Consider the following 22,107-nt stretch of genomic DNA (forward strand, 5'->3'; position numbering starts at 1 on the left):
TCCTTGACCTGTCCGTCTTCCCTGGACTGACCTATCCCCTCCCTACCTCCCGACCCACACCTTCTCCACCTATCTTCTTTACTCTCCATCTTCGGTCCGCCTCCCCCTCTCTCCCTATTTATTCCAGTTCCCTCCCCCCATCCCCCTCTCTGATGAAGGGTCTAGGCCCGAAACGTCAGCTTTTGTGCTCCTGAGATGCTGCTTGGCCTGCTGTGTTCATCCAGCCTCACATTTTATTATCTTGGAATCTCCAGCATCTGCAGTTCCCATTATCTCTGATACCATTAACAATAACTTGCTTTTATATTGTCCCTTCAAGGCAATGCTAGGCAATTCGCAAGAGCATTAACAAAATTTAGACGGCTACACAAGGAGACATTAGGATCTGTCCAAAAAGCTGGGTCAAGGTGATAAGTTTTACGCAACATTTTAAAAAGGGAAAAGTGGTGCTGTTTAACAGGAAATTTCACAGCTTTGGACCTAGTCAATCAACAGTATTGCAACGAATTAAAACAAGGATATTAGGGAATTTTAAAAGAGGTGCAGCCAGACTGGCAGCCAATGTAGGTTTGGTGAGAGATTATAGGTAAATGGGACTTGGAGAGTCAGGAACCCAGAATAACATCTAAAAACAGCCTTCTTTACACTGATCTGCAATGAGATAATCTTAGAATCCACCAAAACCCTGCACTGTTATGGCCTAAAATGGGCCCTGGGACAGCATGATAATACTTGCCCTAGCAGCTGTTCTTGAAACCACTGAGCTCAGTTGTACTGTTCCCTGGAGAGTGTTTGGGCACCAATTCACCATTTAGCTCACCTCCTCTGATTTAAATCATGATATAAAATCTGATCAAGCATTCCAGTTTCCCAAGAGACACTGTTTAATTTCCAAAGAACAAATGGATTTCTAATAGAAATTGGCCAGCAGCTCATAGCACAGAGGCCAACACAAGACATTATATAAATGATTATATGCACTCCTGATTAAAAGTAGTGAATTACACTAAATTCCACCTTCAGGATGCCAAGTCAGACAACAAAACAGCAATAAGTCAAGATCATCCTGTGACAATTACAATAACTAAAAGTACTTAACAGATATTGATTAGCAGCTGGTAGATTAACAGAAAATGGACATTTCTCTTTACATAGCATGGCTTTTAGCCAGTCCAACAAGTAGTCAGATATAACTGCCTCAGACAACAAGCTGCAATGGTCCGAATGAGGAATCTGTACCTGGCCATTTTCTAAGATTTCTCAAATGCACGGAATGGACCCCTAAAGCTGATGAAGTGCTACCCAAGAAGATGCTGCCTTATCCTAAAGATCTGTTAGAAGAATAGATTTACATCTTAAATCTAGAAGGGGGGGGGCGGTTTCAAGTGCTGGGCTACAATAGAATAAGGAAGTTAATTTTAAAATATACACTAGCATCCAAGTAACCGATGTCAATTGAAAAGTCGCCATACCTCGCAGGAACAATCTCTCCAGATTCTTTGAAAGGAATTAGAGCAGCCATCTAACCCCACAGGAACAGTATTACTCCCTCCTCCATCATATAAACAATCTCTCTCCCTATACCTCATAGGAACAATACGATTCCTCTTCTCCATATGATACACCGAGATGATATCCCATCGTTTTGCGCCTTTCACCCTTCTTGCTCGGGGAGACAAAACAGGGACAAAACAACCATCCACCACACAGAGTGTACATTAGATTATATCTACCTAAAGCGAATTCCCATCGTTCGTTCCCCAGAGACCGCTCGGGCACCACTTCCAGATCGAGCATTGGCTCGGCTGCAGGCGAGGGGGCGGGTGGATCCAGGCCCGGCTGTCCTGCTGCTGCTGCTGGAGGAGGAGGAGGAGCCGGCTTTGGCTGTGCCCCAGGGATAGGGACCCGGGGTCCACTCTTTCCCGGGTACAGAAGCCCTGGAGCTGCTGCCTCCCGGGTATAAAGGGTCGGGTGCCGATCCGTCCCGGGGAGAAGGAACCGGGTGTCACTGTGCCCCCGGTGGGAAAACTGTCGCAAGATGGGACGGGGGAATGCGGAAGGCGATCTTTTCCACGTCTAGGGGCCGTTGGCGTCTTCTCAACCCCCGAACAATAACAGCCACCTCTTCACCATCACCATCAGCTGATGAGACAGAGCCACTTCCGGCAGAATCGCTTCCGGGTCACATTCCGCACCTCTTCCCTTCTCCTCCTCCTGTCTAACCCTTTCCCGTTAACACGTTGGTCGCAGTCAGGCTCCGGTCGATGTCGACGAGCGGCTGCTTCATTCACAGCGTTGTGAGTGGCGGACACGGCGTGCGCCAAGAGCTCCGCACACCGGTAAACACGGCCCTCCTCAACCGGGCCAGCGGCCAATCGGCGGAGGTCGCACGGCACCCCTCACATGACCAACTGAAGCCGGATCGGGCGCTGAAGGGGGCCCGGTCACGTGGTCCTGCACACCATGTGATACTAGTCCTGTCTTTTCCTGGGAGGGTGGGTGGCGCGGTAAAGGACTGCGTTGCCGTGGTTACCATCAACAAGTTACACAGGGCACAGTCATGAAGCAGCTTGCAGGAGGATCTTTAGGCCATTTCGAATGGGATTCCCCGGACGGAACCATCTGCAGCAGAAGACACTTCAACTGAGGTGATGCACTTTAATGCAGAACATGTACAACAGCCCAACATAACTCTCCCAGTCCAAAAATATTACCCGCAATTGGAATTACTTTGGGTGACGTCCAACACCACTATGCAATGAGTGTTTCTTTGGCATCGTTCAGTAACAGGCATGGACTGTCCCACACTCAGTGACTGGACTCTGATGATATGTTTTGGGAGACTGTTTAACCACGATAGCCTCACAACCAAGCTGGATCCTGTTCTTACCCGAGCAGCAGAAGCCACTCCAAACAATCACTCACATAGAAAGCTGAGTTCCTGATTTGAGGTGAGAGGCAATGCCTTTGATATCAAGGCCACATTTGACTGAGTATGCTGTAAAAGAGCTTTAGCAAATCAAGAGTCAATGCCATCAGCTTAGGTGAAAATGAGGAATAGTAAGGGAAAGAGGTAACCAATAGGAGAGGTCCACAGGCCCCTTAACAGTAATGGCAATGTGGGATAAAATATATAAGGTGAAACATTAGGGATGACACAGAGCTGGAGAAGCACAACAGGCCAGGCAGGATCAGAGGAGCAGGAAAGTTGACATTGCGGGTCAGAACCCTTCTTCAGAAATAGGGAGGAGGAAGGAAGCTCAGATATAAATGGAGGAGGGGTGGGGCTGGTGAAGGTAAGTGGGATGGTAATAGGTGAGTGCAGGTAGGGAGTAGTGGGGATTGGTCAGTGGACTGGTAGTGTCAGGTCAAGGAGGTGGGAATGAGGGGTAGAATTGGACAAGGGACGGGTTTGGGGGTGGGGAGTCTAGCTCCATACTGTGTTATCTCTGACTCCAGTACCTGCAGTTCTGGTTATCTCTGAGTGAAATATTGGGTGTTTGAGATAAAGCAATGGCAACAAACATGTGTTTTATGTATAAACTAGAAAAATCAGATAAGCAGTAGTGGCGAGGATGAGGAGTTCATAGAATGCTTTCTAGATAGCTTCTTAGAGGACCACATTTTGGAACTGACCAGAAAAAGTTTATAGAATTGTGCTGTCCTAGAATTTTACAGCACAGAAAGAGGCCTTTTGACCCATTGGATCTGTATCGGATCCCAAAACAGCTACCCAGCTAGTCCCACTCTCCAGCCCTATCTCCACTGTCTAAATTCATCACTTGCAAATATATACCCTATTCTCTTTGAAACATCTATGGAATCCACTTCCATCACTCTCACAGGCAGCACGTTCCATACCCTAGCAACTCTGAGTAAAGAAATTCTTCCACATCTCACTCCTTGCTGTCTTGCTGACAATTTTGAAACTGTGACCCCAGTTACTGACATAGCAGCTAGTGTAAATAGTATACCTGTATCTTTCTTTACATAATTGTTTGTGGTTTTTGAACACCTCAATACAGTCACCTCTTAATCTGAGAATAAGCCCAATTTCTCTAATCTTTCCTTCTATCCAAAAGCTCTTATTCCTGGTATCATTCTAGCTAATCTCCTTTGAACTGTCTCCAGCACTTTAACATGCTTCCCGAAATAAGGTGCCCAAATTGAACTGGATGGCATGGTGGCTCAGTGGTTAGCACTGCCGACTCACAGTGCCAGGAACCTGGGTTTGTTTCCACCCTCAGATGACTGTCTGTGTGGAGTTTACACACTCTCCCTGTGCCTGTGTGGGTTTCCTAGGTGGATTGGCTGTGTTAAATTGCCTGTAGTGTTCTGGGAAGTGTCGGTTAGGTAGGTTATAGGGGGATGGGTCTGAGTGGAATGCCCTGAGGATGGTGTGGACTTGTTGGGCTCAAGGGCCTGTTTCTACACTAGGGATTCTATGAAACTGAACAAAATACTCCAAATATGATCTGACCAATGATTTGTAAAGGTGTAGACACAGTCACTTCCTTTTTTTTATACTCTCTGTCTCCATTTATAACCCCAAGGATCCTATAAAGCCTTCTTAACAACTGTTTCAATTTGCGACACCACCCTCAGTGAGTGGGACCAGTTTAGCTTGGGATTATGGTTGGCATGGACATGTTGGAATGGAGGGTCTGTTTCTGTGCTCTGTGACTGAAGAGAATCAGGTACCTGTGAACCATCGGGTGCTTCTGTTTCTGTCCTTCCTTCAAAGATGTATAAATGAGCCTGGGTTGTCTCTTTGTGTTTCTTCTACCAAAATGCATTACCTCACATTTCTCTGCATTGAAATTCATTTGCCAGGTGTCTGCCTGTCTGTCAGTGCCCCTCTGAAGTCATTCAGCATCACCCTCACCATTCTCCCTAGGTTAGCAGCATCTGCAAATTAGAGATTTTGTCCTCCACACCCATGTCCAGAATGTTTATGTTACTCAGAAAAAACAAGCGTCCCAACACTGATTCATGGCTAACACCACTGTGTCCAATCTTAGAAATGCCCATTTATACCTACAATCTGCTTCCTTTCTTTTAGCCAATTTCTAATCCATGCTGCCAAGGATCCATAACTCCCAAACATTTCTAACTTGTTAACAAACCCGCTGTGTGGCACTGTATCAAATGATTTCTGAAAGTCCAAATATACACCATCCACAGCACGACCCTCACCCACTGCCTATGTAACCTCATCAAAGAATTCAATTAAATTTATCAGACATACCTGCCGTTGAAAAAGCCATATTGACTGCCAAGTGTTGAGCTATTTTTCTAAGGTATAATTTATCTTATCCCATAGAGTGGCTTCAATCAGTTTTCCTACTACTGATGTCAAGCTGACAGTCCGTAGATTCCTGTGTTGTCCTTTGCACCTTTCTTAAACAACGGTGTCACATTTGCAATCATCCAGTCCCCTGGGAGTAATCCTGCTTTCAGAGAGGCCTGGACTTGATATTGTACAGTATGATAAGATTACTTAATAATCCCAGAGTTATGGCATCCCTAGTAGTACCAACCACAATACAATTGAATTTTGCATCAATTTTGAACAGAAGAAAATTGAATATAACAGTAGTGTTTTAAACCTAAATAAGGGGAACCACGAGGGCATGAAAGCTGAGCCAGCTGAAGTGAACTGGCATACTTGCCTATGGGATAGATCAATAGAGACATAGCGGCTGATACTTAAGGGCATATTTTAGAATACACAGAATAAGTATATTCCTGTAATAAATAAAAATTTTAGGCGAGGACCCACCATCTGTGGCTAAGCAGAGCAGTTATGGAAATCATCATACTTAATGAAAATGCATATATCTGCGTGCAGATGAGTGGCAGGTCAGATGATTAGTTGAAATATAAAGAAAGGTAGACACTAAAATGTTAATCATAAGGAAGAAATTAGAATATAAGAGAAAGGTAGCCAGAAATGTAAAATGGATAGCAAGTGTGTAAATGGATTCAAACAAAAAAAGAGTAGATAAAATTACAGTTGATCCTCTAGAGGGTGAGAATGGGGTGTTAATAATAGATAGTAAAGAAAGACTGGATGAAATGAACAAACATTTTGATTTTGCCTGGACTTGATAATGTGCAATGTGATAAGATTAATTAATAACTTTTGAATGGAATACAAAGTAACAATGATATATTTCCAAGTCAGGATGGTGAATCATTTGGAAGGGAACATTGCTGTTTGTGGTGTTTCAATGTATCTGCTGTCCTTGACCTTCCAGGTGGAAGTGGTCTGGTTTTGGAAGGTACTGTCTAAGGATCTTTGGTGAGTTACTGTAGTGCATCTTGTAGGGACTTCATGCTGCTGCTACTGATTATCAGTAATGGGGGGAATGGATGCTTGTGGATGTGGAGGCAAACAAATGGACTGCTTTGTCCTGGATGGTGTTCAGCTTCTTGAGAATTGTTGCAGCGGCACATTGTTGGAGACAGTGCACAGGCTTTGGGGAGTCAGGACATGAATTACTAGTCACGGCATTCAGAACCTCCGACCTGCTCATGTATCCACTGTATTTGGCAAGTCCAGTTGAGTTTCTGCTCAATGGTAACCCCCATTGTCGGGGGATTCGGTGATGAGTAGCACCATTGAATGTCATGGGGTGGTGATTAGATTATCTTTTATTGGAAATGGTCATTGCCTGGCATTTATGTGGCACAAATGCTACTTGTCACTTGCCAGCCCAAGCCTGGATTTTGTTACATTTGAACATGGACTGCTTCAGTATCTGAGGAGTCATGAATGGTGCTGAACTTTGTGCAATCATTGGTGAACATCCCCACTCTGACCTTATGATGGAAGGAAGGTCATTGATGAAGCAGCTGAAGATGGTTGGCCTAGGACCTGCACTGAGGAACTCCTGCAGAGATGTCTTGGAGCTGAAATGACTGACCTCCAACAAGCACAATCACCTTCCTATGTGCGTGGTATGACTCCAAGTAGCAGAGAGTTTGCTCCCGATACCAATTGATTCTGGTTTTGCGAGGAGTCCTTGATGTCAAGGCCTGCCACTGTCACCTCACATCTAGAATTTAGCACTTTTGTCCATGGTTGGACCCAGTGTGAGTGGCCCTGGCAGAATCCAAACTGGGCATCACTGCACGTTATGGCTGAGCAGGTGCTGCTTGATACCAATGTCAATGACATCTTCCATCACTTCACTGATGACTGAGAGTACGCTGTTGGAGTGGTAATTGGCTGGGTCGGATTTGTCTTGCTTTTTGTGTACAGGACGTACCTGGACAATTTTACAAATTGTTCATTAGATGCCAGTGTTGTAACTCAATTGGAAGAGATCGGCTACAGAAGTGGAAAGTTCTGGAGCACAAAACTGTAGTACTATTGCTAGACAGTTGTCAGGGTTCATAGCCTTTGCAGTATTCAGTGCCTCCAACTATTTCTTGATATCACGTGGAGTGAATCAAATTGGCTGAAGACTGGTATCTGTGATGCTGTAGCCCATCAGAGAAGGCTGAGATGAATCATCCACTTAGTTCTTCTGGCTGAAAATTGCTGTGAATTGATGAAGTTGCAGGTTGACAAATGTTTTTTTGTCCAGATGGACTTTATCTGAGTGTCTTAAAATAGGTAGCTAATGGATTAGTAATTCCTTTGGTCATAATTTTCCGGGGCAATAACGGATGGTGCATGGAGAATGGAAAGGGTATGGGGGTGGGGTGAGGTGCAGGGGAGATCTGGCTATCTGTTCTGTAAGATATAAGGAAGTGCAGAGGACGTTTACTGGATTGTTATCTGGAATGAACAGATTGTTTTTTGAGTTTAGTTTGAGGTTGGATATGCTGGGCTTGTTTCCACTGAAGTTCAGAAGAATGAAGAATGACTCAAGTGATGAGTATAAGATCCGAATTGGTCTTGATTAGGTGGACCTTAGTGCGTCACCCTTTCAGAACAGAGATGAGAATTTTTTTCTTCTCCGAGTTTGGAAGTCTCTCCCTCAGAAGGCAATGGCAGCAGGATCATTGACAATGTTCCCAGAAAATGTGTGGTCAATCATCAGTTGGTCTGTTGGCGCCACTGCCAGCATTGACTTCTGGTTTCATCGCTACGAAGCATAGATCTCAGAGATCAATGCAGAATACAAAAAAATTCGAGGGAATGTAGGTCATTAATTATTTTTAGGGTAGAGACAGAAAGATTCTTGTTAGGCAGCGGAATCAAGAACTAATGGGGTAGATAGGTATGCAAAATTTGAGATAAAAACAGATCAACCATGATTCTTGTCAATGGATTTTTGTTCAAAGACCATTTGGTTGATTTTGGTCTCTGATATACTTAGAACATAGAACATAGAACAATACAGCGCAGAACAGGCCCTTTGGCCCTCGATGTTGCGCCGACCTGTGAACTAATCTAACCCCCTCCCCCTACACTATCCCATCATTATCCATATGCTTATCCAAGGACTGTTTAAATGCCCCTGATGTGACTGAGTTAACTACATTGGGAGGCAGGGCGTTCCACAGCCTTACCACTCTCTGAGTAAAGAACCTGCCCCTGACATCTGTCTTAAATCTATCACTCCTCAATTTGTAGCTATGTCCCCTTGTACAAGCTGAAGTCATCATCCTCGGAAAAAGACTCTCACTGTCCACTCTTGAATATGTTTTGCTACATTCATGGATCTGTCTAAATATGAATTGCTTGAAAGTTGTTTAACTTGTTCCATAACATGTATACTTTTGTCACTGATATTTCCAAATTCTCTCCAGATTTGACTCTAATCTCCATAGTATCAAAAGGTAATGCTGATTACGGAGTTCAAAAAAAGCATAATTCTAACCTGTTTAGAAGCCTTTTCAGCCGAACACTTTCATTGTTATGTTGTCTTGAAATGCTGCTTTACGGTATAGAAGTCCCACAGTCCTCCCTATTGTAAGTGGCCTCTTGCAATGTTCTATTTATGGCAAATTGCTATGTGTATGTTTGGTTGACATCACTGGCAGAGCTAAGCTTTGCTCATACATTATTTCTCTCCACAGGATTCACATATACAATTACCCTCCTGTATTTTAATGTGCATTTACACAATGTCTCAGCATGATCTGGGTCCTGGAGTTGAATACCAAAAACATTATCCTAAAATTGGGTCCTATTTTTGCATTATAAGTTTGAAACTCTATATCCTGCTGACTATTTGAGACTTCGTCATTGCGAGTTGCAACTTTAGATCCACAGTTCCATAATAGGCATGATTTGTTATCAAGAAAGGATAACTCACACAGTGGATATATTTACTATCATTCATCTGTGGCTCCTAGACATTTTTTTTCCACTAATGTATCACATTTATTTCTTTAATACATTGAAATAGGAAACCTTCAAAAGCCACCAAAGCATAGCTAAATTGGAACCTGAACTGATGCCATTTAGTGCACCAGGAAATTTCTGTCTAATTGCAGTTTGCATGGATAACTAGTAACACGGGAACAGAGATAGATGATTCAGCTATGCAAACCTATTCTACCGTTCATTCATCATTGATCTGCAAAGTAATTCTACCTTTCCAACTTAGTCCCATTTTCGTTAATGCCTTTGTTGACCAAAAATCAACCGCAGTGTTGAAATTTTCAACTCACCTTGCCCCGTCCATTAACTTTTTATATGAAGTGCTTCCTGACATTACTGTTAGGCAGCCCAGCCACATAGCGCAGCGAGAAGCCTGCCAGGCAGCAAACATGGCGAGAGTGGCTGTGATGAAGATAGCAGTTTTCAATAAGAAAATTGACCCACTTATGACAATTTGATTTGCATCCTGGGCACCCAAAGGCACAAAGGAAATATAACAACAGGAGTTTTGAAGGGTCATATTTGACTCAAAAAACAAGAACTCTGTTTTTTTCTCTCCACAGATGCTGCCAGATCTGCTGAATTTCTTGAATATTTTCTGTTTTTAGTGCAGCAAGTATGATCACTTCATAAAGTAAAGGATCGTTGATTTCAGAGGAAATAAAATGTTAGGCAGAACTCACATGAAGTGATCAGTTACCACAGACGAGTTTTTCTTTATAACAGGAAATCATGGTTAATATTGTTGGGACTACCATAAAACGTCTTGATCTGATTTAGTAAATATGTCAGAGGTTGCTTATTAAAAAAAAACTTATTTAAAGTTGCATACCATTTAAGCATATCTATACACTTCAAATAATACCTCTCAGCATGGTGTACCTTTAAACTGTCAGCCAGCTTGCATTGCACACTCTCACCGCTGCCAAGGGATTTCCACTACTGTCAGCTCAGCACAAAACTACATGGCTTCAGGGGCCAGTAACACTCTGGGGGGAGTTTTCTCAGTCCCTGAATGATGTGACCAATCTTGAGTCAGTTGAGAAAATATGGCAAGATGAGAAAAATTTAGTTTCTGAACTTTGAGGTGAAAGGCCTGATTTTCCACTCAAAGTTTTAATGACAAGACAAGAAACTTGCTAGTGAGTGCTAATTGGCTGGCTGGCACGCACAAACATCTCGTTATTCCCTGATCTTGCCTTATTTAAATGAAGTTTACTATTTTCCTGAGCAGGCAGCTTGTCATGTTTGACAGCAGTGAAAAGTCAAGAGGATGATGGTCAGTCAAGGGACGATGTCCTTTGTGGTCAGAAATGGTGGTGAGGTATCCTGATTGCGTGAGTAGGAAATATAGAGGGCAGGAAGGCTTAGTGGTTTGGAGTACAGGATTGGTTAGAATTACTGAGGGAAAATGCTGCATTGGTGGGAGATGGGTCAGAATCTGGATGCAATGGCAGAATACAAGATAGGTGCCAGGGAGATGGGGTACATACTTAATGAGATGAACAGTGGAGGTTCTGCAGAGAAAACTTCCATGAAACTTTTGGAAATTGACACTTAGCCAATTTTTAGTAAAATTCACCCCTCAGAATTGCTTTCTACACATTAAAGGCCTGAAGATACAGCTATGTTTAAAATATCATTTATTAATCAGAAGCCGGTTTCGTCCATGTTACCGGACCAGCTTAACAAATAAAGTATTTCTGTACATTACTGTGTCTCCACCTTCTCATGCACTGAGTATTGAATTTGCGTGGTATTGTATCACAGTGAGGTGGGAAAAGTGAACAATGAATCAGCCAGGAATACTTCCGCACTACCTAGCTGTATTGGCAGCGGGCTGTCAGACCACTTGCCCAATTGTCACAAAAGATGCTTCATGAGAAAGAGAACTCAGGAGGAAAATAGATCTTTCTCACAGCAAAAAAAATTACAGTCCTTACATTATTAATGCATGAGATAGTTATACACCATCTTAACACTCAAAAGATTGGAAATCAAAGAGGTGCTAAATCATGGCTGTGGTTTGTAAACTGCTTAACAATAATGGCAATTGTAAATACCACACTGTTTTGACTGTCTCAAAACATTGGAGTAATGAAACCCAGAATTTCAGGATAAAGGAGAACAAAAGTTCTACATTATGTCCTTGAAAGAGTTGAAACTCAATAAATGTTGATAATAACTTCGTTCCAAAAGTCCCAACAAAGTAGCAAAGGAAATATGGAATCATATAGTGCAGAAGATGCCCTTTGGCTCATCAAGTCTGTGTCACCAAAAATATAGCACTACCTTCACTAGTCTCCTTTTCCTGCATGACACCCATAGCCTTTTTAAAAGTTGTGAGGTTTCCCACCTCAACTAACGTACCAAGCAGTGCATTCTAAACCATTACCACTCTCTGAGATTTTCCTCAAATTCTCCCTAAAGCACCTGCCTTTCACTTTAAAATTATTCCCCCTTGTTATCGACCCTTCAACTCGGAATAGCTGTTTTCTATTCGCCCAATCCATGCCCCTGATGAACTTACACAGCTCTCTCACATACCCCCTGTCAACTTTCTCCACTTCAAAGGAAATCATCTGAGTTCATGCAGCATCTCTTCATAGATGAAATGCTCTGTCCCAGGCAACATCCTGATGAAAGAGTTAACAAGGTGTGGAGCTGGATGAACACAGCAGGCCAAGCAGCTGTGGAGCAGGACAGCTGACGTTTCGGGCCTAGATCCTTCTTCAGAAATGAGGGAAGGGAAGGGGTTCTGAAATAAATAGGGAGAGACGGGGAGGTGGATAGAGGAGAAAGTAGGTGGATTGGAGACAGACAGTTCAAAGAGGTGGAGATGGAGCCAGTAAAGATGAGTGTAGGTGGGGAGTTAGGGAGGGGACCGGTCAAGGGGGCAGGATGAGGTTAGTAGGTAGGAGACAGGGGTGGGGCTTGAGGTATGAAGAGGGGACAGGTGGGAGGAAGGACAAGTTAGGGAGGTGGAGACAAGCTGGGCTGGTTTTGGGATGCGGTATGGGGAAGGGGAGATTTTGAAGCTTGTGAAGTCCACATTGATACCATTAGGCTGCAGCGTTCACAAGCCGAATATGGGGTGCTGTTCCTGTAACCTTCAGGTGGTATCATTGTGGCACTGCAGGAAGCCCAGGATGAACATGTTGTCTCAGGAATGGGAGAGGGAGTTGAAATGGTTTGCTACTGGGAGGTGCAGTTGTTCAGTGCGAACCGAGCGTAGGTGTTCCGCAAAGCGGTCCTCAAGCCTCTGCTTGGTTAAACTCCATGCAACATTGATCTGCCCAATTGACTGAACCATTTTTTCTCCTTCTGTAAACTAGCATCTTCCTGCTCATTATCACCAACTTGGTCAAGCCTTATATCGTCTGCAGAATTAATTTTGCATACCTCCTATATAATTTATGAATATCACAAACAATAAGGAACCCAACACTGGTCCCTATAAGATGCCACTACATATCAGGCACCAGTCACACAAACAGCCTTCTACCATCATCCTTTGAATCCTGTCACTAAGTCAGTTTTAGATCCATCTTGTCAAGTTACTCTGGATCCCACGAATCTTTACTTTCTTGATAAGTTTTCCATGTGGTACCTTGTCAAATACCTTGCTGAAATCCATATAAACTGCATCAACTGTCCTACCCTCACCCAAATACTTTGTCACCTTCTTGAAAAAATCCGCCAGATTTGTTAGGCATGACCTCTTTGTGACAAAGCAATGCTGACTATCTCTGATCAAACCTTGCCTCCCAGGAGATCAATTTTCTTATTTATAATTTTCTCCAATAGTTTATCTACCGTTGATGTGAGACTCACTGGTCTATAGTTGCCAGGTCTTTCTCGACCACCATTTTTGTAAAGTGGAACTATATGACCTGACCTCCAGTCCTCTGGCACCTCCCATTAGCCAGAGATGATGCAAAAATTTGCAGCCAGGCCCCTGTAATTTCTTCCCTGATCTCCTGAAGTAGCCTGGAATACAACTCACTTAGTCCTAGGGATTTATCTACTTTTAAATCCGTCAAAACCTCCAACACCATTTTGATCTTATTCTTAAGAATTTCAAAGTACCATCATGAATTCTGTATTTATATCCTCCTTCTTCCGTGTAAGGACAGATGAAAAGTATTGATTTAACACTGATCACTGTCCTCTGGCTTCATGTGCAGATTGCCCACTTGTCCCTATAGGCTGTACTCTTTCTCTGATTTTTCTCTTCTTTTGATATACTTGCAGAATACATTGGGATTCTCCCTAATCTCATGTCAGTATTTTCTCATAGAGTTACAGAGATACACAGCACAGAAGCAGATTCTTGGGTCCAACTCGTCTGTGCCGACCAGACATCCCAAATAAATCTAGTCCATTTACTAGCATTTGGCCTGTATCCCTCTAAACCATTCTTGTTCATATACTCATCCAGATGCCCTTTAAATATTGTAATTGTACCAGTCTCCACCACTTCTTCTGGCAGCTAATTCCATATATGCACCATAATCTGCTTGAAAAAGTTGCCCCTTAGATCCCTTTTAAATCTTTCCCCCTCACCTTAAACCTATTTCCTCTAGTTATGGACTCCTGCCACCCCTGGGAAAAAGCCTTGTCTTGATCTAAACCTGACTAAATATGAAAATCAAATAGAGGACACTCAATGTAAAGTTGTGGCTGTGACCTCTTATGAAGTTATTCCTAAAAGTATTAGTTTCACTTTAGCCGAGTGACAAGTTTATAGTTAACATTTATCTAAATACATAAAGTTATGCTCCCATTTTATTCTCATAATTGCTTTCTTGAGTTCCTCCCTATGCAAAGAATGGCTAAATGATCAATTATCTTCCATTTATTACACCAATCTAATGCTCAAGACTCAATGTCCTAACCCAAGTGTAAATATCTTAAAAGAGAAAGTAACTTAAAACCAGATGAAGAAAGTTGAGCAATGTGTAAAGTACCAATGTGAACAAAAGACTTAAATTGTGAAGAGTATTGATGATCCAATGAAGGAAATTGTAAGGAAGCCAAATACCAGTTTGACAACTACTAAAATACCAAAAGCTGTCAGGTCAGGGTTTCTGTTTTTTTTCATTACATTTTGTTTGATCTGTTTAAGGGAGACTAAAGATAACAGAACCTCCACAATTGGCATATTTTAATCAGCTCAGTACCCTCAAGGTGGATTCAGACCTAAGAGATCCCACCGAATGCAGTAAAGCCTATCACCTATGAGGCACCTGATTCTTCATTCATTTGGGTACATTGCATTTTTTTTTTGTTCTTCAGCTTATATTTTTATGTCCTAAGTTGAGCAATGAAAGAAAAATCTAATTAAGTTAATAAAAGTAATAATCTGCATTTATTCAGTCCGTAAATATAGCATGACAAAAACACTTTAATATTGCTCAGAGTACTCAAGTTATTAAAGATTGTGGAAAACAGGTTAATTTCAAGTTTTGTGGAAAAATCTTGGAGTGGTTTCTTTAAAAGAGGTTGTCGAAAGTTAACTGTGGACATTAGATTTTGTTATAACAATGTCTCCTGTAAATTATATGACTGGTGATTACTGCTTCCTTTGCTATCAATCCCTGCTGGGAATGTTTTGAATAGTGACTGGTCTGATTCATTTGGGGGAAAGGCTGTCACAAGCAAACCGAGTTGGAAGAAAGCTTCAGAAGAATAAACTATCCAACTGACCTCTCACTTTTGAAAAAACAACCTTATTATTGAGTTCAAGGTGAAACCTAGTCCTTTTAAAAGTATGATCGAAAAAACATGTAATGATTATGCTTTCTGAACAAGCAGTGATCACAAGACTTCTGACACAATTGTGCATGTTCAGTGACTTGACCAGCTCAGTGAGAACATTATAGCATCAGTCTTTGGAAAATTCTACAAATTATCCTTTTACCCTCAAGGATCACCAATAGACCTTTTTTTTTGCAGAAATCTCCGCAGAAAAAATCTTTTACTTTTCTGGTGTTTTGTGTATATTTATTAGGATAAGCATTTGTACTTCTATCTTACTGACTGTGTATGGTAACCAATTAATATTTATTGAATACACTCTGGTTTGATAAAATCAATTATTATATTTATTAAGAAATATGGTTGATGTATCTTGTTGTTTATAACTTGATACAGAGAAGGTATTTAATAAGTCATCTTGGTGTCTGGAAAAGGATTCCCATTTTATGTTGTGACCCACGGAGGAGTGGGAATTGAATGATACTGCACTCAGTGTCAGCTGTAACACTAAATTTAAGAGGATTTGTAGTAATCATTCCTAAATTAGGTCCTGGCAAAATGCAAAATTGTGAAAAGATTAATTGGGTATGAAAACCCACATAATAAGGAGTTCACAGCATGGAATAATTCCTTCTGAGGAGGAGGTAATTCTTCGTTCATATGATTAAGTCTTGGCATTCTTTTACGTAAGTGACAGAGACCAAGCTAAGTTTGACAGATTTTTGTTCAAGGAAGATGAGGGTTGTAGGAGGCAGGTGGGAAAGTGGAGTTACGGCCACCTGTAGATCAACTATCGTCTTGTTGAATGCCAGAGCAGGTATAGGGGGCCATTTGGTCTGCTCCAGCTATTTCATGTTTTCTTACTCTATCTAGATCAGGAGGCTCGATCTATAGACGTGAGGCTGGAAAAGCTCAGATCAAACAGCGTCCGAGGAGCAGAAATGTCAACATTTTGGGTCAAAACCCTTTGTCAGGACACTGACTTTGCTGCTTCTTGGTTGCTGTCTGACCTGCCGTGCTTTTCCAGCTGCTGCAGTCCTTATTTTCTCCAGGAGACTAGGTCTACTTCAGAGAGAGTAGGAACTGCAGATGCTGGAGAATCTGAGATAACAAGGTGTAAAACTGGATGAACACAGCAGGCCAAGCATCATCATAACCCTATTGCAGGTCTACTTCCTCTGCTCTTGTATTACTTGTGATAGTCTTTGTTGATTTGCAATCTCCAACTGAACTTTAAAACAGATGGGTAAAGATACTAAACAAGTATTTTGTATCAGTGATTACTGTGGAGAAGGAAATGGAAACCAGTGAACTTGGGGGAATAAATTGTGACATTTGAAAAGTGTCCATCTTACAGAGGAGGTGACACTGTATGTCTTAAAGCATAAAGCTGGATAAATCCCTGGGACCTAATCAGTTGTACCCCAGAACTTTGTGGGAAGTTAGGGAAGAGATTGCTGGGCTCCTTACTGAGATATTTTTATCATTGACGTGCCGGAATACTGGAGTTTGGCTAACAAAGTGCCACTATTTAAGAATGGTGGTAAGAAAAAGCCAGGGAACTATCAACCAGTGAGCCTGACATCCGTGACAGGCGAGGTGTTGGAGGGGATTCTGAGGGACAGGATTTACGTGTACATGGAAAGGCAAGGATGCTTTAGGGATAGTCAACACAGCTTTGAGTGTGGGAAATTGGGTCTTGCTAACTTGTTTGAGTTTTTTTGAGGAATTGACGAAGAGGATTGGTGAAGGCAGAGTGACAGATGTGGTCTATATGGTAAGATGTTTGACAAGGTTCTGCAATGGTAGACTGTTTAACATGATTAGATCACATTAGATCATAAGTAGAACTAGCCATCTGGATAAATAATTAGCTTGAAGGTAGGAGACAGAGGGTGGTGGTGGAGTGATGCTTTTCAGACTGGAGGCCTGTGACCAGCAGTATGCCACAAGGATTGGTGCTGGGTGCTCTGCTTTTTATCATTTAATATCAATGATTTGGGCGTGAACATAGGAGTTATGGTTAGTAAGTTTCCAGATGACACCAAAATTGGAGGTGTAGTGGTCAGTGAAGAAGGTTATCTCAGAGTACAATGGGACCTCAATCAGATGGGCCTAGGAATGGCTGACGGAATTTAATTTAGATAAGTGTGAGCTGCTGCCTTTTGGAAAGGCAAATCAGGGTAGGACTTATACACTTAATGGTAAGATCCTGGGGAGTTTTGCTGAACAAAGAGACCTTGGGGTGCAGGTTCATAAGTCGCAGGTAAACAGGATAATGAAAAAGGTGCTTGGTATGCTTGCTTTTCTTGGTCAGTGCATTGATTGTAGGAGTTGGGAGGTTATGTTGCAGCTGTACGGCACATTGGTTCTGCCACTTTTGGAATACTGCATTCAGTTCTGGTCTCCCAGCTATAAGGAAAGATGTTGTTAAACTTGAAAGCATTCAGAAAAGATTTATGAGAATATTGCCAGGGTTTGAGGTTTTGAGCTATCGAGAAAGGCTGAAGAGGCTGGGGCTATTTACCTGGAGCAAAAATAAAAGTTGCTGGAAAAGCAGTTAAATTTTTGGGTCTGGTGACGCATCTGAGGAAGGGTCACCGGACCCAAAACATTAAATCTGATTTTTCTTCACAGGTGCTGTCAGACCTGCTGAACTTTTCCAGTAACTTCCGGTTTTTGTTCCTAATTTACAGCATGTGCAGTTCTTTTGGTTTCTATTTCCCTAGAGCTTCAGAAACTGATTTCATGGAAATTTATAAAATCGAGGGGCACAGATAGGGTGAATAGTCAAAGTTTTTTCCCCCCAGATAGGAGAGCCCAAAACTAGAGAGAATAGGTTTAAGGTGAGAGGAGAAAGATTTAAAAGGGACCAACGAGGCAACTTTTTCCACATAGAGGGCAGTGCGTGTATGGAATGAGCTGCCAGAGGCGGTAGAAGCTGGTACAATTACAACATTTAAAACGCAATTGGACGGGATATATGAATAGGAAAGGTTTAGAGGGAAAAGGGCCAAATGCTGGCAAATGGGACTAGATTAATTTAGGATGTCTGCTCAGCATAGACGAATTGAACCAAAGGGTCTATTCCCATGCTATGACTGCAAGTCATCGTTTTTATACCTCATGACAAATTCCACTTTAACAATAATGACTCTATCTTTCCTGCCCAGTAATTGCCTTATGGTGATCATGGAACTCAGGCATCCTCTTGGAATTCAAGTACATCTTCTGTCTAATAAAAGGTCTCTTATAAGACCAAGGAAATGGATGGAGCATTGAACATTTGTGATGCAGTATCATCTTATGTTTGAAAATGAGGAGAGAAAAACAAAAATTTGCCTCAGTATTGACCAATAAGGGTAAACATTAGATTCAAAAATTCTACAAGGATTTGAATAAGTTATCCTTGTGGCACTTAGTGAATAAGAACTAATTGAATTGGAATTCCACCAGCTGCCTGGTGGGATGAGAATCTAAATCCCTAGAGCATAAGTCTGTTCACTGATTTACTACCTCAATACCTCCCCTTTTGATATTCAATGGCATTATTATTGTTGAATTCCTTTGAACACCTTGGGGGTTATCATTGACTAGAAACTGAATTGGACCAGCCATATACGTATTGTGGCTATAAAAGCAGGTCAGAGACTGTGAATTCTGCACCTAACAAATCACCTTTCGACTCACTAAAGCCTGTCCATCATCTACAAGGCACAATACTGGAGTGTGATGGAATACTTACCAGCTGCTTGCAGTTTCACCAACACTTAAAAGTATGACACCATCCAGGACAAAAGTGTGCTTGATTTGTACCCCTCCAACATTACTCCCTTTGTCACTGATACACATGTGTACGAACTAAAAGCTGTACTTAGTAACTCACCAAGGCTCCTCTGGCAGCAGCTTCCAAACCAAAGCTTCGACCACTAAAAGTCAGGGGCAGCAGATGCTTTGGAAGACCACCACCCGCAGATTCCTATCTATGCCACGCACCATCCTGACTGAACCTTTATTGCCTTCACACCTGCTCGGTCAAAATCCTGGAACTCCCTAACACCACTGTCGATATCCTCAATGTTGGATATTGAAGTCCCTTAAAAGCTGAACTTTCATAGTATTTACTGTGTAGCATGAGATTTTATTTAATTGTCGTAACAGAAGTAATTAACTTTACAAAATTTTAACATGTTAAAAAAATGAGAATTATGAGAAACAGATTATGACGCACACCAAACTAGTGTCAGTCAATTATCTGTCAATTGTTTTCGAAAAGGTGTTCTTAGAAGGAATGAAAACTAACCTTCAAATGAAAGTGGGCAAGGGCATTATAGTCATCTGATGCATTAGATAGTTGTCTCGTGGTCATTGTGCAAAAGGGTTCAGATAATTTATGGACAGACAAAATAACCTGTCCCTTGAAATACGACATAACAATGAGTGTTCAGCTGCAGAGGACAATTCTCATGAAACACCTGTGGGTAGCATTTCTCATCAGGTGGTCCCCAGACAGCAGTTCCCATCAGGTAGTTGGAAGAGAGCCCAGAAGTGGAGGAAGACCCAGGAAAGAATTCCCTAACACCTCGACTTGAGACAGGATGCTGCTCCAAACACTGGGGCCAAAGCACTTCACATCAACCTGTTAGTTCACTGGTATCAATGAACTATCTTCAAATGTCATGGTTGTATACTTTGTTTATCTAATTAACTAACATACCATATCTAAACTGCTGCTTATCAAATTCAGTAAAATATCAGAAAATAACTTACAAATTGTTAGGTGCTTATATTAGATAGTTGTGCAAAACTCCTAAATTAACATACACCCCAAGGACAGCAGTAATATAAAACCACATCATCTTCAAGGCGATTTAGGACAGGCAATAAGTGCTGGCCTAACCAACAACATTTGCATCCCATAAATTACTTTATAACATGGATGAATCCATGGGATCTTAAGGTCAATATTGTAAAAATGTCAATGGGTTGTTAGGCACTAAGTAAGCCCAGCTGCAAATTAGAATATTAGTTAAGATTGGTAAAGGAGCTAGCAGTGGCATGAAGCACGGTTTTCTAAAAGATTTTGGAGCCTGAACTTGGAGAAAAGGAACATAGCAAATGGCACACCCTTTAAGTTTTGGCAAAGATCTGTAGCTCAGCTTGTGGGTGAGGCTGTTGACTTGCTTACCAAGCTGGCTTGTTCTCATTCAGATGTTATTCTACCCCACTTGGAATTTATTCTTTCTGGTCCATTATGACAGGTAGTGTCATTTCCGGTTTTGATCTGTATGAGCTTGTACATGGAGTCCAATTCTGTATGTTCATTGATTGCTTTACAGGTGGAGAACCATGCCTCTAGGCATTCCCATGCATGTCTATGTGCGGCTTAGGCTACTATGGTTACCTTGTCCCCATTAAACTGATAGCCTTCATTGTCCGAGTGTACCAAGATTAAGGAGAGTTCGTTGTGCTGGTTTGCTGCTAGTTGAAGTTCAGTGTAACAATGAGCATTCAGGTGCAGTGGACAATTCCCCATGAAACACATTCTGACGGCTAGTTTCCTTCCTGCCTGTCCGATGTAATATTTGTGGCAGTCGTTGCATGGTATTTTGTAAACCACGTAGATTCTGCATATTGTTGGAATGGGGGCTTTATTCCTTGCAAGTTTGTGTCAGAGTGGCTGTGGGCCACCATGATTCCTAGTAGTCTTAGCAGTCTTGTTGTCAGTTTCAGCATGTTCTTGAGGTAGGGCAGTGGCCAGCGTGTTAGGGTATACTGTGTCCTCCTGTTGTTGTCTGTTTAGTAGGCATCTGCGGATGAAGTTGCGGGGATATCTGTTTATAGTGAGCATTTTGTATAGGTGTTCTTCCTGTTTCCTGTGTAGTTCCGGAGTGTTGCAGTGTGCTCCGGCCTGTTTAAATAGTGCCCTAACGCAGCTTTGTTTGTGGGCATTGGGGTGGTTGCTGTGGAAATTGAGGGTTTGATCAGAATGGGTTGCTGTTCTGTAATGGCTGCCGCAAACATTACACTGGACAGACAGGAAGTAAACTAGCGTTCAGAATACGCGAACTTCAACTAGCAGCAAAACTGTACAACAAACTCTCCTTAATATCGGTACATTCACGCAATGAAGGACATCAGTTTAAATGGGACATGGTAACCATGGTAGCCCAAGCCAAACAGACACGCACAGAGATTCCTAGATGCATTACAGGTGGAGAACCATGCTATCAACAAACATTAGGATTGGACCCCATATACAAATCCATACAGATCAAAACCAGAAATGACACTACTCACCATAACAGACCAGATAGTATAACTTCCAAGCGGGGTAGAATAACATCGTTTCATTGGAGGCTCCACTAATGATGTCATCTGGCATGGTGACAAAACGTCTGAACAAGAACAAGCCAGCTCACCGAGCAAGTCAGCAACCTCAACACACCAATGCTTGCAAAGCCAGGGAAAAAGCAAAATTGGTAAATAGTCCAACTTCATTTGCAGCTAAACTTCAAGAGTTGGGCTGCATCTTAAAGAACGCATAAGACAACAGCAGGTATAAATTTATGATTGAGTTGCATTTGAGTAACTTATTTCAAGTTCTCAAAATACAGAAGATTAAATACAAAAGTAGTACAGTAATCATTCATGTACTGATTTTCAGAAGGTAATCAGGTGCCAAATACTTTATAGAATTTAAACCTATAGATCGTACGTTACATACAAACCTCCTCCCACCTTATTTCAACTCATTGTTCACATATTCTTCCATTCCTTTCTGCCTCAGTTTACATACTTAGCCGCCACCCCCCCCCCCCCCCGAAGCACATCAATATTACTTGCCTCAATTTCCAACTTTTCTTTTGGGGATCAACAGCTTCTTTTCCTAAAAAGCACATGAAACAATTGGGACTATAAATTAAGACAAGGATTGTTTGGACTGGTCACAAGTGCAGGGTGCATCTCCAGTCTCTCTGTAAAACGCACAAATGCCAGAACAC

The 22,107-nt window shown here is 42.0% G+C and overlaps 1 protein-coding gene and 1 long non-coding RNA gene across 2 annotated transcripts in view; one reads left to right on the forward strand and one right to left on the reverse strand.

The window, feature by feature from the left end:
- phaf1 (phagosome assembly factor 1) overlaps positions 1 to 2,395 on the reverse strand; it is a 74,431-nt gene extending 72,036 nt beyond the window's left edge. The window contains exon 1 of the mRNA XM_048546387.2: positions 1,734 to 2,395. Coding sequence (XP_048402344.1) covers positions 1,734 to 1,797 — 64 coding nt within the window. The 5' untranslated portion in view covers positions 1,798 to 2,395. The remainder of the gene's footprint in view (positions 1 to 1,733) is intronic.
- The window catches only part of LOC125459684 (uncharacterized), a 65,896-nt gene continuing 45,610 nt past the window's right edge, over positions 1,822 to 22,107 (forward strand). Inside the window, exon 1 of the long non-coding RNA XR_007249081.2 lies at positions 1,822 to 2,951. This is a non-coding gene — a long non-coding RNA (uncharacterized LOC125459684). The remainder of the gene's footprint in view (positions 2,952 to 22,107) is intronic.

This window comes from Stegostoma tigrinum, chromosome 16 (assembly GCF_030684315.1).
Source record: "Stegostoma tigrinum isolate sSteTig4 chromosome 16, sSteTig4.hap1, whole genome shotgun sequence".
Lineage (NCBI taxonomy): Eukaryota > Metazoa > Chordata > Chondrichthyes > Orectolobiformes > Stegostomatidae > Stegostoma > Stegostoma tigrinum.